The following is an 18,451-nucleotide window of genomic DNA, read 5'->3' as shown; positions in this document are numbered from 1 at the left end:
TGGACCCAGTGAAACATATCCCACTTGGCAAGTGGCTCCTCCGTCGTACCAAGGGCACCTAAGGGCAATTTATAAAACATGCAGCTTCATTCTTTATAAAGGAAGTAGGTCTGGTGAGGAGAGGACCAGTCTCTTCTACCGTGCCTACAGGAGAGGACAGAGAAAATGGCCTTTAGTTGAGATGGGAGATTCAGATAAGGTGTTAGAAAATTGTTTTTCTCTGTTAAGGTGGTCAGGCACTGAAACAAGTTTCCTAGAGGGGTGATGGAGTGGATCTGTGGAAACGCTTAAAAGGTGCCTGGATCCGGCGCTGGGTCACACGGTTTAGCGGTTACAGTGTTGGGGCTGGGTGACGGATGCACTGGATGATCTTGGAGATCTCTTCTACGATTCTGTGCCTCTTTACTCTGCCTCTCCGCAGCAGGGACACGGACTGGCACCGCCGCACCGAACGTGCCGCTCCCCGCGCCCGGAGTGGCGCCTTTATAAATGGGGCGGGGCTGGGCGGCGATGGGGCGGTCCCCGGGCCGGGTCGGGCGGGAGAGGCTGAGGGCTCCGCAGAGGAGCGGGCGCGGGTGCGCAGCGGCTGCGGGTGAGCGGAGCGGGGCCGCGGAAGGCCCGGGAGCGGGGAGGGACGGGCGGGACGGAGGAAAGGACGGAGGGAAGGAAGGACGGAGGGAAGGGAGGAAGGAAGGCAGGAGGAAGGCGGCGCGGGAGGCGCTGCAGGAGGCGCTGCAGGAGCGGCGTCAGGCGCCGGGGCCCTGGCAGCACACGCGGCACTCCGCATGCGGCGGTGACCTTGGATGGGGAGCGCGGCCCGGCGCGGCCCCGCGCGTTTTCCGCGGCAGGGACGGACAGGGGAAGGACAGGCGGACAGACAGGCGGACAGACAGGCGGGCGGACGGACGTGCCCGCGGCCCGCGGAGTATCGCCCGCGCCCCTTATCAGGCTGTCCGCACCTGGGCCCTGCGGGCGATAGCGAGCCCGCCCAGCCCCAGAGCGAGCACTGCTCTCTTTTCTTCTCTTCGCCATATTTTCCATAGATTGGGGCCTGGCTGGAGGGGCTCGGGGAGGCAAAGCGCGCCCGGCCAGCAGCATCCCTACCGGGTGCGATGCCCCCAGGCCTTTTGTGCTTTCTCCCCTTCCGTCTGCCTGGCTTTTCTAGTAGCAAACCCTCCCGCCTGCTCAGGCCTCTCGTGCCCTGGGGGGGCCCGCGGCCTCAGGCTGTCACTGGGGAAAGGCTTCTCACGTCTGTCGGGGTTTCATCTCCGTGTGTTCTTGCCCTAAATAAAAGGTGAAATAAGCAACGGCCACCGTTAACCTTTGATCTCCAAACAGAACCTTGCAGAGCTCCCAGGTGAAGCGCTAATCCACGTGCACCTGAAGACCTGGGCCATTGCTCAGAAGCTGCTTGAGGGCACACTCAGGCTGCTTGCTCCCAGCCTTAACACCCGTCTGGTCACTCACTAAATTGCAAACCCTTTTCGAGAAGAAATGGAGAAGTAAATCAGTTGCAATTTGCGTTTCAGATATTCAGAGAACTGAGAATTTTAAAAGCTGCTGAAATGATTTTGGAGAGACGCTCTTAGCGGTTTTCAGAGATTTTTCAAAACAGAAATTGCCTTCACAAGGTTGTAGAGAACATAGCCTTCTAGGAGGTGTGTTCGTATTGGAAGTGTCGTGTCGAGGTTGGAATTTGTTCTGCTTTGCCTTATGGCCTTGTGCCGCTTCTCTCTTCCAGCTGGACTCCTCTGTCATTGAGACAGACCCCAGAAACCTTAGATATCTGGAGTCCATTGTCAGAGTTGAGTAAATGTCTCTTGCCAGCACTCCCTGAATGGAGATGTCCCCACCATTAATAACACCCTTAGCTGAACTTGGCCATTGGAGACTATTCCTCGTTTATACACCTGTCACTATACCCAAATGTCAACGGAAAGAGTTGGTGTGTTCATTGGAGCTTATAATTGCCATGGAAACTTTTAGGTTGCATTCGAGGTTTGTATAGGTTCACTAATGTAGTGACTTAAGTAGAAGTATGCACAGAAAATCCATGGGCAAACAGTGCAGTAGTGGCAGTAATTGACCTCAGGTGATGTAGTGGCAGAGGAACAGCCTAACCTGATTTGTTATGTTCTGAACTTCTAGGGCTTTGGTGAAGTTGGTTTACATTTGTCCAGGAGGCAATGGATCATGCCAGAGCAGCAATCTCTAACTTGGTAAGACACAGTATCCCAATGTTGATGGTCTCTTGGTGGGCTGATGATACTACAGAAGAAAGGTTCAATAGCATCTGTGTGTAAGATTGTATAATTTTCTTTTTTTTTCATGTAGTTTGTTATCTATTTGAACATACATGGATTGTAGAATTGAGTACAGCTATCCTGTGCAACAGGTGGCTGTGTTGATGGAACTGTATGAAAGATACTTGATGAGTTGTGAGCTATATTTATTTTAAAAAATATCATTACTTATCAGTATTGGAGAAGATGATGAATCCAAAGCAGCGCGAGGTGCTGCTGTGTGGGTGGTCAGCCAAATGTCACTGGAAGTAACTGCCCATGGTAAGCGAGTATCTCGAGCAGTTCAGTGCTGGTGGAATTATCACTAACTGCTATCGAGTTTTGGATCTCTGAGAGCTGGTAAGAAAGGGGGGCTGGGCTTGAACAAAGTTGCAGAAGGAAGTGCTGCTGAGGAAGCTGCTCATGCCTACTGGGACAATCAACATGTGTTCTATTGTTATTTGGGGAGTGGGAATTCAGCCATAAGTCCAGCTTTTGAAAGCAACCTGTCCTTGAAACCAGTGTACAGGAGGAGGTACTTCTGAACTTGTTCAGCCAAGCCTGCTGGTCCTAGAGAGTTTGGATTGTGAAATGACCTGAGGCTAGGACTGCAAGTGTGGTGGTTTGGTCTCTGAACAAGAATGGAGATATGTGGGGTTGGGGCATGTCCTCTGTTAGGACATGCCTCAAGTGTGAGGGAAGCCAAGCTGTGGAGCAGCTGAGCAGGGAGAGTGTTAGAACAGACTGCAGTGTTGCCCTTTCTGAAATATGATCAGGCAGCCACTTCATTGTGGGTAGTGTGGTGAAACTGCAGGTCTGAAATGACAGTGTTTTCCAAGGAAGCTGATATTTGGTCTCTTCGCTTCTAGCTCTGACATGTAGTTTGAGAATGAGCTGAGAACTGTGGATGAGCTGCTGAGGTTGTAACAGGGCTTGGGTGCTTGGTACCAGCTGCTTCTCCAGTACAGAGGAGAGTGCTGCTCCCAAAGCTATTCCATTGGCCTTTTAGCCAGTCTCACTCTACTCCCCAGTACAACCATAGCTGCAGGCAATTTCAGCGTCTCTAATGGAAGCTGAGTGGTTCAGCCAGTGCCTGGCTATGCCTGAAATTGAGTTAATCTGAGCAGCTGCCTTGTGCACAGGCTGCTGTTCTGTAGGGGGGCTGGGCTGTGCTTTGCATCTGTGTAGAAAAGTGGGCTCCAGACTCGAAGCTCTGCTTTGCACTGGTAAAAACCTGTCAAACAGTGCCAGTTTTTGGTGAGTGCAAGAGGTGTAGCCTCATCTTTCATGTTAGCTGAGGTAGCATAATGCCCATGGGTCAACTCTCTTCAGCCTAGCTGCTTTGTAATGCTACCATAATGTGTAATAGTGTAATTTAAGGGTAGCCTTAAGGCAGTTAAATACAGAATTATCCGGGTGCTGGATGAGAGTGTTTACATCAAAGTGGATGTAGCTCAAAGGCACAGCCATGGACGGTTGCTTTCCCTTTCCTCTGTCTTCATCAGAGTGTAAATTGTACACATGCAAGTCCGATCTGTGCTCTGCTGATTAAGACCAGGAGTTTCTGCTTGAATCAGCCTCAGCCATGGGGGTCACGTGGGAAATGCCGAAACCATTGGCTCCATCATATCTGTAACAGACTCCAGGCTAGACTCAGATCAGTGTGGCTCCAAACTTGTGCAGGGTAAATGGAATCTAAATAGACTCTGGAGACCCTGAGTAGGTCTGAGTCTTAACTGTGTTTAAAGTATCCAGCTTGACTTACTGACAGACCAGACGCTGCACTGGAGCAGATGCAGATGGACCAGCAGTGTTTGGGTTGGAACACAGGTGCAGCTGGCTGCAAGGACTGTAGGCTGGCATAGCCAACTTTTCCATCACATGACTGACTGCCTTTCCACACAGTTTGGTGGGGAACCAACATCCTACACACGCTTCAGCATTGCCCGGCAAATGGATGGAGACAACAGCCATGTGGAGATGAAGCTGGCTGCTGATGAGGAGGACGGAGGGGAAATTGGGAGACCAGAGCACCTGCATGCCAGCATGCCCCCTCCACGGAGGAATGGCAAGAACCTCTGCTTCATAATCTTAGCAGCTGTCCTCCTCCTTTTGATTGGTAAGGAAGAGTGGGAGGCAACTGCATGAAGTGGTCTCTAGTATTGAATGTGGTGTGAGGTTGTTAAATTTGAATCTGTATTGTTTTGGGAGATAATTCAACAACTGGGATCCAGGCCGCAGCCTCTTGTCACTAAGTATGTCTAGCTCAGACTTATGGTGCATCACTGGTACAAAGAATTGTGGAGTTTGACAGTGTAACTGTGACTTAGCTAAAAGGAAAACTGGTCCATGTCAAAGTTTTGGTTTTCCCTCCATTAATTCCTAACACTTCTGTAGAGATGTGAGTCAAAAGATGAGTAAAGCCTTTGGTACTTGTCTCTTAAGGTTTTAACAATGCCATTGGCCTAAAGTGAGCATTCTCCTTCCCAAGTGGTGCTGGAGGGAGTCTGCCAAGCACAAGATCAGATTTACAGTGCCCCTTAAAACATGCCAGCTCAGGCAAAATGTCAGGCTGCATATTTCTGCCTGTCCTTGGGTAAGCCAGCTCTTTAAAAATGGTGAGAGCAGAGATGCATCTTCAGTCTGAAGCTCTGTGGTGGGGTTCAGTCATCTTTCTGCAGCACAAAGAAATACCTGTTCTGTCCACAGGGATTCTGATCGGCTACTTGAGTAATCGTGGACGAATGCAGAGGGTTAACAGGTGTCTGGATGGAAGTGGCAACTGCGAGATGACTCCTACTGCATCTTACTTCTCAGATGAAGGAACGGAGGAAGAAGAGGTTCTCGGGCCACGTATCTTATACTGGCCTGAACTCAGGAACATGTTGTCAGCTAAACTGTCAGTCTCACGTCTTGAGAGCAACCTGAGGTAACAGTTCCAGGAAGTTTATCTAAAGCTTTAAGAGAGGCACAGCCTGTGAGCAGAACTTGAGCTCATTCGGGGAATAAGGGCCTTACAGGTGATGTAGGGTGGCGTGTTTTAAACTCAGGCTTAAATGGCTTTGCAGGCTGTAGTGCAACCTGGTGCTGTAGCCTAAGCTATATATATATACCTGTCACCTACAGGCAAAGAGAAGGTAAGAGTTCTTTTGAAGCTGGCAAGGGTGAAGATGAGGACACTGCCCGCTACATTCATGAGCAGTTCGCCAGCTTCCGCTTGGATGACGTATGGAATGATGAGCACTATGTCAGGCTGCAGGATAAAGGCCGGTATGTTAATGAAGGGATGCACATCTCCTCCATATAGCAAGGGATGCCTGTAGTCTTGAGCAAATGTGTAATTTCTGCTTAAAATGATGTGAAAATTGTGAGCCAGTTACCACTCTTCAATGTCAACCCCAGTCTAGCCAAGCAGTAACTGTTCCTGCCTCTTCTAAATCCAGCAGGTCTCGTAGCAGCCTCTCTGGATATTTTCTGGGGCAGCTGTTTCTTCCAAGTATGCTTAGGAAGAAAACAAACATGTGAAAACTCAGCTGAAAGGCAGATTCCCTGTGTCTAAAACTGCTAGCACAGCTGACTGTGTCTTGTCACCCAGACAGGCTGCACACCTGGCAGTGGCTCCTCCAGTAGCTCAGGAGGGTGTCAACAGGCATTATGTTGTCTGACAGCTCACACCTTCATGTCTTACTTGCTCCTTTTTGTCAGGGGAAATGAGTTTGCTTAGCTTCTCTTAAAAAGTGACTGAGAGACTTGGAAGCAGAGATTCTTTCTGCTACTTGTCCTAGAAATCAGCCTTCATTAATGTCTCTGACCAACTCCAGAGATTTTTGCATGGAAGTGCTGGGATGAGTCTGCCTGTTTCAGGCTCCGTTGACTTGATCAGAATTGTTAGAGCACAGACTGAATATAGTCAATACTGACTCAGAATACTGAGCTAGTTAAATTCCTGTTTGAAAGAGTATAATGCTGTCTCTCTATGTTTAACAGCAGCAAGAACCAAGTGTTCATTGTAGAAAATAGTGAAGAAGAGTTGGACAGTCCTGATGCATATGTGGCATACAGCAAGAACGGCACAGTTACTGTAAGTGACTCCAGGAGGATCCTGGAAATTTGTCTGAACACTTGAAAAAAATAAATCCCTTTAAGATACAGAGTGTATAAAGCCTTCCCCAGTTAAGAGAGCTGGGTGGGGTGGTCAGAGTGGGGAGAGGAATGGGCCCACATAGTATTCTTACTGCAGCAAGATGCAGGAGTAACTTTAAACTTCCCTGATGGAATCCAGGAATACAGGAGCCTTGGCAGAAGTGCTGCTCCAACAGGCATCTTGCACTGGATCAGTTTACATTGCTGAGCTTCAGCTCCCTACTGTTAGCAGGAGTCACTGTTACAGTGACTCTAGGCTGTTTCAGATATCTTACTGACTTAAGACTGCTGCACTCCTAACGAGTGTTTCTGTTGTAGGGCAAACCTATCTATGTGAACTATGGACGCAAAGAGGATTTTCAGAAAATACGAAATATGCAGGTTCCAATAAATGGATCTATAGTCATCTTCAGAGCTGGAGAAATAACCCTTGCTGAGAAGGTAAGCAGTGTCTGCCCCAACGCCTGGCTAGATTTGGCAAGGGGAAGCTATGCTTCCTAGTCTTTGAGGTGCAGTGGTGTGTCTTTCTTCAGGTCTGTAGAACTCACATATGTAGGACTGTTCTGCAGGCCTGTTCTTGCCTCTTTGCACTAAGGCTCCACGTGCAGGTCTGGACGCTGAGGCTGAGCAGAGCTTGTTACTACTGTTAATGGTGCCATTCTCCGTGGCCTCGGGCAGTTTGCTGGAACAACCAGGTCTCTGGTGTGGTGGGGCTGGGAGGCAACCTGGGAGCAGAGCTGGCTAATATCACTAGATACAGCCTTGCCTCCAGGATACCTCTTGCTGCTGTAGCCAGAAACTTTCAAAGCTTGGCTGTAGTGTGTCACTTGGGCCCTTGCTGGCTGTTCCCTTGGACCATGTGGCAGTGCTGGCACCGTGTGTCTAGCTGGTGGCCTTGCATGCTGCTGTAGAGTTCGTTCTGTAGAGAACAGAACCAAATAGCCAAGGAGCCTAAAGGATGCAAGTGTTTCTCTATACAAGCCTGTTCCATATCTGACCCAGAGCTGCCCTCAAGATGGGTGCTCCTGGGGGGACTGGACACAAAGGGCACAGGACCCTTTGCAGTTGGACTCAGTGTGTCTGCAGGCATCTGACAGAGGCGGTGCTGGAAAGTGCTTCCAAAAAATATGGTCACTGGTTCTCCAATCCTATTCCCACTTTCCAAACTGCTGTCTAGCCTTACGAGAGTGTTTGTACCAGGGGCATGCCAGAGCTGGGTTGTAGATGTGTTAAACAGGGACCTGGCTGGTCCACTCTGCCTCCATTTTCCATGTGAAGATGAGCCTCCAGTAGCTGCTTGTCTTGAGACTAACCTTGTCTTGGGAAGACAGATGGAGCATAATCAAAATTAAATAATATTATTTTTTAAGCTGCTTCAAGGAGCAAGTATGAGCTGAAAGAATCATAGAGTGAGACACTGCAGTGTGTCCTAACTGCTCAAAAGGGTGTTAGACACAGTTTGCCTGGAGTGGGGCTCAGCTGCTAGGATTTAGCTGCCTTGTGTATCTTTCAGGTAGCTGTTAAAATCTCTTGTGGAGCTGGGCACTGAGAAGCACAACCCTTTACACCATTACTCCATATTCTCACCTGGACTCCCCTTGCTTGCAGTGCAGATGTGCAGTTAATGTTTCTCTTTGCTGCAGGTTGCAAATGCCAGAAAGGAAGGAGCAGTTGGTGCCCTGATGTACCTGAGCTCCTCAAGTAACAAGAAGGCAGATTCATGTGCCCCCTTTGGACATGTGAGTATGTAACTGGTTCCCCTGTTTGTTCTTGAGAACCTCTGGCTGTGGGCTGCAGCCTGGGGCAGTCCTACAGGCCTCTGTTTCAGCAGTGCCTTTGTGTACAGGAAAACTGTTTGACTCCATGGAGACTTGAGGACTCCTCTTGCTTTTCACAGGCCCACTTTGGAACTGGAGACCCTTTCACACCAGGCTTCCCTTCTTTCAACCACACTCAGTTCCCACCAGTGGAATCTTCTGGACTACCTGACATTCCTGTTCAAACTATCTCTAGAAACGCAGCAGCCAAACTGTTTGCGTAAGTATTTTTCCTGTCTTGCAGGCTGAGGTGCTGTGGCCTCCTGCAGGGATGAGGATGGTGTGAGGTGCTGTGAGACAGAGCTCTCTGCTGCTCTCTGCTGTGTGTGGCAGGGAGCATGTTCTGGAGCTGGCTGGAGAAGAGTCACTTGTGTCCATGTCTCATGTCTTAAAGATTGAACTTAGTCTAGTGTTTGATTCCTCTTGGCCTCTGCATTCTACCCCTCCCTGCATAATTAGTGGTACAGAACTGCAAACTCTCTCTTAGGCAGGCCCTGAACAAGGCTGCACCTGCAGTTGCAGGTGTGCATTTTTCATACACTAGCTAAACAAGCTCAGAGCTGGATAATGAGTTCAAAGGCTCTTCCTTTTTCTCTCAGAAAAATGGATGGAGAAAAATGCATTCAGGAGTGGATGTCTGGTATCATGGGATGTAAGGTGACCGTGAGCAGCAGCAGCAAGATGACAGTGAAACTGACTGTGAACAACGTTATGGTGGATAGGAAGATTCTGAACATCTTTGGTGTTATCAAGGGATTTGAAGAACCAGGTAATTGCAGCTGCATTGTGGCTCAGTCTTGAGAGGAACCCTTCCTCTTGTGTGGTCACTGGAATGTGACAGCTGCTCCCAGAGAGACGCCAGTTCTTTCACAGCAGAACCAAGGCCTTCCCCTAAGGATCAAAGAGAAATCTGAACCGTGCTGCCAGGGAAAAGCTAAATGAAAGCACTCGGTGTGCCAGATTCAGGGATCAGACTGCAGACTCTTCCTAGTACAGAAGCTGAAAGCTGCTCTTCTCATAAATGGTATTTTCACTCTGAGGCTTGCAGCTCAGGTCTTGATCTTGTCTCCTTTACAGATCGGTACGTTGTGCTCGGAGCCCAGAGAGACTCTTGGGGGCCCGGAGCAGCCAAGGCTGGTGTTGGCACTGCCATCTTGTTGGAGCTTGCCCGTGTGATCTCGGACATAGTGAAATATGGTAAATACGTGTGAACAAAAGCACGAGGGTGGGAGGTGATGCAGGTCTAGCTCTCTGTGTGTTAACACTGGAGAGCCCAGTTGCAAAGCAGTCCTTTAGAAGGTGTAGGGAATCTGACAGAGCTTCCTGAGAAGCTATTAGTTGTCCAGTACAACTTGTCTGCAGTGAGCATTCATTTCCAAGGGACTGCCTTGCCTGTATCTGGTATGGCTCAAATGCAAAAGTGTCCTTGGATAACACAGGATGCAAACCTTAAACTTGAGCTGTCTGTTGGACAGCCAGGTCCAAAGGGGGAGAATTTTAAGTGTCTGGAGCAGTGGGGACTGACTGCATGGTGGCAATTAGTGTGAGAACAGTTGTCTCCAGGGTTAATTTTGTGCTCCGGCAGCTAAACAAAACAGAGTGGAAATGCAGACAGCATTGTTCTCCTGCACAGTTCTGCAGCATGTGGGGGCAGGGTACAGTGCAACGTGCACATTTCTCTGCAGCAGCGCTGTCTGAGGAGAGGGCAATTCATCATCCCAGGCCCGCAGTGCTAATCTGCATCTCCATGGGGGAAGGGCAGACATCTCAGTCAGTCTCTCTCTCTTCACAGATGACTACAAACCACGGCGCAGCATTATCTTTGCCAGCTGGAGTGCAGGAGAATATGGAGCTGTGGGTGCTACCGAGTGGCTGGAGGTATTGGGTTGTTTAATAGAGTTCTGCAGGATGGCTGTGCAGTTTTTCCTGTGCATTAAACATCCTGATGTTGGACTGCTACTGCACATTATTAAAATACTTGTTTTGTTCTAGGGGTACTCCACCACGCTGCATGCCAAAGCCTTCACTTACATCAACTTGGATACTGCAGTCCTGGGTAATCTGCTACTTTTTGAGTTCATTGAAATTGGGTGGGACTAGAACAGCTTGAACAGACATCCCTTAACCTCTAGGAATGGGAACTGCCAGAGGTGGCTGGTGGATGTTTGGCTGAAGACTGGCATGACTCCATTTACTCCCCTGCTGTCACTGAAGCTGGGAGGCTGATACAGCCTAAGCTATGAGGAGTCAGCTCTGCTAAATCCCAGTAGACTGTCCTGTCTCTGCTGAAGGTCCTTTGGCAATTGTAGCTGTAGATCAGGAGCAGGCAGCTCTAGCAGTAGTGGTTGATTGTGCCAGTATGTCAAATACCCTTTCATTTTCTGCAGGCTCCAAACATGTGAAGATTTCTGCCAGCCCATTGCTGTACTCATTGCTGGAGGCGACTGTGAAGAGGGTGAGTTCAAGGACCTTGGTCTGATCAAGGTGACTGGGGTTTTAAGGAGGAACTGAAGGCAGACAGAGCTGTGCTGGGTCACTTTGCCCACTTCACACCTTCTGAGGAGAAAGACCCATTTAGGACAAAAACCTGGAATATTCTGAAGGGCTCTGTCTGAAATCAGCTGGGCTCTGGGAATTGCAGTTCACCCATGCAGAATCCAAAATCAGCAAATGCTGCAGTTCAGTGGCGGATGTGCTAGTGTGGAGAAAGGTCGGGAGAGCACACCTGCCTCTGGCATATGCACAGCAGTGTAAGCTCCAGGATAGTCCTGGAAGCCCAAGCAGAGGTCAGAACAAGTGCAGTGACTGTCATCTCTGTGCAGGTAAAGGACCCCATAAAGGATTCGGAATACCTGTACAACAGAGTTGGCTCTGACTGGATAAAGAGAGTGTAAGTATTGTCATCCATCTCTTTGGGAAAGCACATCTCCATAAAGGAGCAAACTGCTGTCTGTGGTGGGCTCCACCTTCTGATGTGGGGTCAGGCAAGCATGAACAGTACAGCACTGACTGTGCTGCCCCAAGCTGTCTGAGACAGCCCCAACACCTTCCTGCAGGACAGGAGCAGCCTTTTACCAAGTCCAGTGGCAGGGAATGGACAAGTAGGACCAGGGATTTGGTTAGGACTCCTTCAGTCTTGTCTAGAGTTCTGTTGGCTCAGAGCTTCAATTGTAGAGCTTGTAGCTTTTCTCCTGGGGTTGCCCATACCAGTTGGTAACTACTCAGTCCTTATCTTCTGCAGCGTTCCCCTTGATCTGGATAATGCAGCGTTCCCTTTTCTGGCCTACTCAGGAATCCCAGTGGTTTCCTTTGGTTTCTACGATGTAAGTAATGTGTGCTTGCCTGGTGTGCTCATTCCATGCAGAGTGCTGTAAGGATATCTGCTCGCCAGGATGGCAGAGCAAAAACTGCTATCCAAGCTCAATGTCCTGGCAAGAGCCTTTCAGAGGGAGGATGTGCAGCCTCTGGACCTGGTAGCTGTGGCAGTACTTGCTGTCAAGACTGCTCCTGGGACAAGGCTGGCCTACAGTCTCTATTCTAAAGTACTGAATGCTTGCAGGTTTTTGGGGAGAGGGGTCACTTGTTTTTCTGGAGGCTCAGATGTCAATGAAACAGAAGCTAAAAGCAATAGAAAGATGTCAAGCTGTTGCTGCATGAACGACTGTTCCACAGCCTGCTGGTCAGCAAGCAGAGAGGGCATTCTGGAAGCAATATCATTGCCCGGAGCAAGTACTTACCTCAAACTGTTCTGGTCTGCTGCTACAGCTTGGGGGTAACTGCAGGTGTGCAGCTGGGAGCCTTAGTGATAGCAGCACCCTCTCTTAGGAATGCTTGGGGTTTGTTAGTGTCAGACGTGTTTCACAAAAACACTTGAGTTATCCTGATGGAAGGGTTGAAGGGTGCTGCAAGCACATACCAGACCGGGTGGTCAGATTTGCCCACCTGCACTTCTGCAGTGAACTGAGGGGATAAAGGTCTGTATGTCTTCAGGTCTAAATAACAAGCAGAACATCCTGCTGGTCACTGGAAGCTGTCAGGGATGACATACAAGAGCTTCATTTCCTTCCCAGTGCTTTGGAGTTTTGCCACTTGAGTCTTTGCTCCTTAGCAGCACAGGGAGATGGGATGTGGGGGAGGTAACAAGTAACCTGTGGTGGGGGATGAAAAAAGTCTAACTGGAAAAGCATTCTTGGCTAATTTCAATACCTTCTTTCCTGCAGCAAGATGATGAATATTCCTTTTTGGGCACTACTGAGGACACTTTGGCTAACCTGAAAGAGAAGACTGACATGTTGTATCCTCTCATGCATACTGCTGCAGAAGTTGCTGGACAAATAGCTCTCAGGCTGACCCATGACCACGAGCTCTTCCTGGACTTCGATAGATACACTGACGAATTGCTGTCATTCCAGGAGAAGATTCGGCACTTCGAATCCGATGTGAAGGTTAGAAGGACTCTGATTTTACCAAATCCTTGATGATTATGAGGCCATGTGCTAATAATGCCCCATGCCAGTGGATACAGCAGGATGGACACCTTTCCCCTTTAGACATAAAAGGGTAGTGAAGTGTGACCAGAATTGATGTTCCTTATGGAGCAGTGCAGGCAGAGTAGCTGTGGCAGACAGATTTGTGAACAGTTTCTTCTCTGGTTATCATTCACAGTATAGTGCAGCTTTGCATCTCATTTAAACCTCTGGTGAAAATCGACAAGAAACTGTGGGTAGGGAGTGACCTCAGAAGAGCCTGCCAGGAACTTGTTCTGCTACTTGGCCAAACTGCCAAAAAAAACCCCAAAAAGCTCAACACTTTATTTTGGTAAGAGAGCAGCAAAAGAAGAAAATCAGGTTTGCTAACAACTCCTCCCTTGCAGGCACTGGGGCTGACCTTGAACTGGCTGTATTTTGCCCGTGGAGACTTCCAGCGAGCTGCAGATGCACTGAGAAGAGACATCGCAAACAGTGACAGGGAGAACAGGATTGTCCGCAGAGGCCTGAATGACAGGATGATGAAGGTGGGTATCTTCAACTGGTTTTTCTTCCTCCACAAAGGAAGAGAGTACTGCCTGGGATGGGCCTTTCCCTAAGGGGCCATGGGCACTGTGCAGACTGGTGTCTCTTCCACTTGCTTAGTGGCAACATGATGACTTGCTCACAAGGAAGGGTCTGGCCCTTGAAGAGCTGCTGTGGGAAAGGGCTGAGTGTGGATCAGAGGTTGGCAGCTTGTGTTGGGGCAGATAAGGAAAGAAAAATTTCGGAGGTGAGAATATAACCCTAAATTTGCACCTCTCCTCAGGTGGAATACGACTTCCTCTCCCCATACCTCTCAACAAAAGATGCTCCCTTCCGCCACATCTTCTTTGGCAAAGGCAGCCACACCCTGAAAAGTCTGCTGGAGAACCTGGAGCAGCTGGGAGCCGACAACACCAGCGTGGATGTGAACGAGGTGAAAGAGCAGCTGGCCCTGGTCACCTGGACCATTAAAGGGGCTGCCAATGCTTTAGTAGGTGATATCTGGAATACAGACAACGAAATCTAGACACAGCAAACACCTGGATTACCTGTCTAAGGTACAGGAGAGCTGTGTGCTCTCACGGGGAGCACAGTGTCCTTCCTGGCCGCAGCCCCAGCAGAGGGCCTTGCTGGGTAGATCTAGTTCCACCTGTAGCAACACACACAAACTCCCTGTACCTCAGATTAGGCATTGGCATGATTTTTAAATGGCAACTTCTTGCAGACTTCCAGTACCTTATATATTGTGAAACCCAACCAAAACCCCCTGAAATCTAAATGAAACCCACTCCCTAACAGAGCATTACTTTCCTGCAGATATTCTGGCAACAAAATGTTTTTGACCAAAGTTGAGCATAAAATTTAAATTTCACCTTGACAAATTCACAGGAGGCAGTTTTAAAGCAGTACTAAGATTACCATGAAGTCTCTTCTGACCAGGCTCCCATCTAACCCAGTCCAAACCAGTCATGTACAGCTGCTTATGGGGTTTCCTGCCTCCAGTGTACTTAAAAACTAAGAGCTCAGGTGTTTCCTGAACTGGTACCTTGAGTGGGGAGGTACCTCATCTATTCAGGCTTTTAATTGTTGGCCGCCTAAACCTAGTGACAAAACAGGGAACGGATTCCTCTGAACACTTGTAATGAGGATCCCTTCTCTGGCAGGAAGCTGCAGAGAGCTGCAGTTCAAAAATTAAACTATGTAGTAATAGCCCGCAAGTGCTGGATTATCAACAAGCTCTGAAGTGCCCGGCCTGCCTTTACTTAACAGCAGGGTCCCAGTGACATCTTGCAGGCATGCTTCTGCCAAGGCAGATATCATTGCCCACAGAAAATGACCCAAAGATTATCCAAATCCATTATCCTTGATACCCTCGGCTGGCACCTCAGCGAGTCCTGCAACATTGAGAAATGGCTTTAGACTGGCACTTCAGACCTTGTTGCTCAGGGGCCTTGTGTGAAATCAAGTCTCTTGCTGGCCAAACCCTGTTTGACTGATGTCATTTTGCAGGTTGGCTCTTGTTTGGCACTGAGATATTTATTTCTTTATTTATTTATCAGTGACAGTGTTCACTATAAATGGTGTGTTTTTTTATAGAAGATAATTATCGGAAGCAGTGCCTTCCATAATTATGACAGTTATACTGTCGTTTTTGAATAAAGCAGCATCTGCTATTACAATCAAACATGATACTGGAACTTTGCATTTAAAATAATCAAAACAAGCCCCTCAAAAAGTTTTGGAAAACTAGCAATTAAGCTTTCTGTGGCGAAAACACCCCTCTGGAAGAAACTAGCAAATCTGCTAGTGAGTCTCCAGGTTGCACGCCAAAAGAATTATTGAAATGCTGAAAACCTGGGTGGAAATTCCATTACTAGAAATTTGTCTTCCTCGCAGGGTCTGTAGGCTTCAGACTTCTTCCTGCTCCCCTGTCTGGATGCTGTGTGCTCTCACAGGGAGCACAGCTTCCTTCCTGGCCCTGGTCCCAGCAGAGGGCCTTGCTGTGTAGCCCTAGTTCCACCTGTAGCAACACACACAAAAGTCCCTGTACTCAGATTAGGCATTGGCACGATTTTTAAATGGCAGCTTCCTGCAAACTTCCAGTACCTTATGTATCATGAAACCTAACTGACATTATCGGGGGCAGTGTCTCCCATAATGTGTAAAGAACCAAGGTAGTTTTTGCCTACCACAGTGTTATATCGGAGGCAGTGACCTCCATATGTTGCACTATGGGTGTACGTAATTATCGGGGACAGTGTTTCCCATAATTGTTCTATGCTTATCACGCAATGTCATCTGCGAAGCTTGATGGTTAGTATCTAACATGGATTAATTTCCTGCAGTTCTATTTTTTCACTCTCCTGTGGTGATGCAGATACAAACTTCAGTCTGTTATGTACATCCTTACACTTCCTTCTCCATAGGCTGAACTGTTTCAAATAGCTGTGCTGTCTTTAATTGGCTTCCTGCCTCCAGTCAAGGGAGTGGTGCTTGAGTGTTTAGTGGAAACTAGGCTAGTTAGACTGTGTGTTCTGTGGTGTAGTAAACTTCCTTCAAATCAGTTACAAAGACCTGAGGAGTTAAAGGTGAATGTAGGGCTTGGGGCTGACAGCTGTCCAGAGGGCTGTGGTCACTGCTCTGGATGGGTGCCTGTAACACTTGAAGAAGCTGGCCTGCTGTGGCACTGGAAGGGTGCTGGTTTGTGTGCACTCTCCAGTTCTCGCTGGAAATTCCAATCTTGCTCCCCTGGGTGTTGCAAGGAGGGAAGAAAATCAGTGGCAGCTTTCTCATGGTGCCACTCTGCTGCGTGACCTGAAGCTGAGCACTGCTGATGTGTGACACCTGCTAAACTGTGCTGCCTGTTCCCAGCGGCTGTTACCAACCCTGTACTTTGCAGTTTGATCTGGCATTTAAACCTAACATGCAGCTTAGTTCTAACCTAAACTCTGCAGTTTGATCTGGTGTTTAAACCTAACCTGAGCAAGTGACCTGAGCCCCAGCAGTAATCCTTGAGGGAAGGAACACTGTTCAGCTGGAGCTCCACAAGGAGTGGGCAGGGACTGGCTCCCAGCCTAGTTACTGAGCTCAGTGCTCACTAGCTTGGAGGGCTGGATTTTCATCTGTCCCTAAGAAACCTGATGCCCAGGCTTGTGCAACTTGTTGCTCTTCCTTAACTTTTCTTAACTCTTTAACTTCCTACAACCCTGTCTGTGTTAGTGTTTCCTAGTGACATTTTTCTTGATGGCATCTAAGAGCTGCTGTCTGGAAGTCCTCACTGTGGTGTTTGCATGCATCTTGATGTCAGAGTTAATCTTGTGTTTTGTAGCCAGCAGAGAGAGACAAAAGACAAAGTCCTCTTGCTAGGCAGCACGGCTGTGACTACTGGGATGTTGGGATGCCTTCCTCAGTGCTGGCATCTGACTGCTGTGGGGTGCTAAACTGTTTCTGGATTATCTGCCGTTTGCTGGAATAAAGTGTTTTTGAAGCTTGAACACTCAGCTTCTTTTTTGGAGTTCTGGATTACCTGCTGTCTGCTTTAATAAAGATTTTGAAGCTTGAACATTCACCTTGTCTTGTGACTTCTTGCAAAGCCATGATGCTGTTGTGGCATTGTGGCCATGGGTGAGCTTGGGCAGCTGGAGGGAGGCTGTTGTCTTGTTTCCATCAGGGCTGGTATGCAGCAGCTCCAGCACCACTTAGCTGATGTGCAGTAGCAAATCTCAGTGCTGCTCAGCTGAGTCCTGCCTTATCACAGACAGCTGGAATAAGGACTCTGGTGATGAGGTGGAGGAGCACAACTGTGTGCAAGTCCCTGAACCTCCCTCTCCTTTCATGCCTTACTTCCTGCCTCTCCATCACAGCACTGACTCTGAACAGCCTGCGCTGTACGGGTGAATGAATGATGGGAGAAGGATGAAATGTCAGGTTTTCCTCCTGGCCGTGGCCCTGCAGGTCTCTGCTGTTGAGAAGGTGGCTGGACAGGCCTGTGGGTGGCTGTGTCCCAGGAAGCCAGCACTTGCTCCTGCCTTGTCCCTGCCCCTCATCATCCTGGAGGTGCTGTGGGCCAAGGCAGAGATGCAGATGTGGACACTGCTTAGAGCCCGGGGCAGCTCTGGGGAGGGCAGGAGCTGCCTCCTCAGCCCCAGAGGCCTGCTCAGGTAAGACTGTATGGGTTTGGGGCTCTGCATTTAAATACGTTCAGTTTGTCTGTCCTATCCGCCCCCCTCCCTCATGCCGGTCTCACCTACTTTACTAACACCACATCCCGATAAGTCGCATTATTCGGATGAGTGGCAGGTTCTCCAGGATCCCAGCTCGCACTTTATGGGCTGTCCCGGCATAGCTCTGGTCCCTCCTCTTCCCCCGGGGATGATTTACTTGTTGGAGAGACGTCGTTTCCCGCAGCTCCTGCCCGCGCCTGGCAGGGCTCTCTTCCTGCGGTAACTGAACAAAGTGTCCCGAGAGGCCGGGCCGGGCTGCGGGAGCCCCGCCGGGGCAGAGGGCACAGCCCCTTCAGCTCACCTGGGAGCGGGATTTGGGCAGCGCGGGGCAGCCCGCGTCCCGGTGCAGCGGATCGGTCCCGGGGCCTGGCGCTGCTCCGCGGTGAGTCCGTCTGTCCGTCCGCCGTGCCCATCCATCCGCCCGTCCGTCTGTCCGTCCTCACCCCGCCGTTACGTAAAGCGGCGGGGCGGCGCCTTTAAGAGCGGGGCCGGGGGCGGGTCGGGGGCCGTCCGGACTCCGGCGGCGGCGGCGGGAGGAGCGGGGGGGCAGGAGGGGAGGAAGGGGCGGCGGAGCCGGAGCTCGGGAGCCCCAGGGGCGCGGCGCGGGGCGGGGGCGCTTCCCCGGCGTGCGGGGCCGGGGCGGGGCCCGCTCCGCGTGCACCATCCGGGGGCAGGGGGCGAGCGGGGCGCCGGGGGTGCCGGAGGGCGGGGGCTTGAGCCCGGCGGTGCCGGAGGGCGGCGGGGTGGCCCCGGGCGTGCAGGAGCAGGGGGGCTTCACTCGCGGCGTGCAGGAGGCGGGGCTGGGGGCGCTGCCCCGCGGGCAGGAGCTGGTGGCCGGCGGCGCGGAGCCGAGGGGCGGCGGGGGGCCGGGCCGGTGGCACTGGGTGCCGCTGGGCGAGCGGACCAGCCTGCAGGAGTGGGGCGAGCGGCCCGGGCCCGTCACCGCCCTCGGCGGCCCCAAGGCGGGCGCGGAG

The 18,451-nt window shown here is 50.2% G+C and overlaps 1 protein-coding gene and 1 long non-coding RNA gene across 3 annotated transcripts; one reads left to right on the top strand and one right to left on the bottom strand.

Moving 5' to 3' along the window:
• The first annotated feature begins 520 nt into the window (after positions 1-520).
• Positions 521-16,822, top strand: TFRC (transferrin receptor). 2 transcript variants are annotated; one of them, XM_083868930.1, is made up of 19 exons: positions 521-592; positions 2,149-2,219; positions 4,188-4,401; positions 4,992-5,211; positions 5,409-5,552; positions 6,270-6,363; positions 6,744-6,866; positions 8,069-8,164; positions 8,323-8,462; positions 8,842-9,011; positions 9,320-9,439; positions 10,035-10,120; positions 10,235-10,298; positions 10,630-10,697; positions 11,065-11,132; positions 11,484-11,565; positions 12,463-12,687; positions 13,116-13,256; positions 13,538-16,822. In XM_083868930.1, the coding sequence occupies exons 2-19, from the start codon at positions 2,187-2,189 to the stop codon at positions 13,778-13,780; spliced, it is 2,331 nt and encodes a 776-aa protein (XP_083725056.1). In that variant the 5' UTR covers positions 521-592; positions 2,149-2,186; the 3' UTR covers positions 13,781-16,822. The 2 variants fall into 2 exon arrangements, with proteins under 2 accessions (XP_083725056.1, XP_083725057.1); XM_083868931.1 differs by lacking the exon at positions 2,149-2,219 and having other exon boundaries at positions 522-592.
• Positions 16,489-18,020, bottom strand: LOC310913482. Its single transcript, XR_014590825.1, has 2 exons — positions 17,501-18,020; positions 16,489-17,001 (listed from the first exon to the last, which is right to left on the bottom strand). It is a non-coding gene; the product is annotated as an uncharacterized lncRNA (long non-coding RNA).
• Positions 18,021-18,451: the final 431 nt, after the last annotated feature.

Source organism: Zosterops lateralis (genome assembly GCF_965231275.1).
Source record: "Zosterops lateralis genome assembly, chromosome: 10".
Classification (NCBI taxonomy): Eukaryota; Metazoa; Chordata; class Aves; order Passeriformes; family Zosteropidae; genus Zosterops; species Zosterops lateralis.
Note: the sequence above shows the minus strand (reverse complement) of the source record. Positions and strands in the feature narration are given on the sequence as shown.

Excerpts from the sequence above, each read along its gene's own strand:
- TFRC (XM_083868930.1), top strand. The coding sequence starts at position 2,187 with ATGGATCATGCCAGAGCAGCAATCTCTAACTTG. Across the intron at positions 9,440-10,034 it reads CTCGGACATAGTGAAATATG|ATGACTACAAACCACGGCGC; the intron begins GTAAATACGTGT and ends CTCTCTTCACAG. Across the intron at positions 11,566-12,462 it reads TTTCCTTTGGTTTCTACGAT|CAAGATGATGAATATTCCTT; the intron begins GTAAGTAATGTG and ends TCTTTCCTGCAG.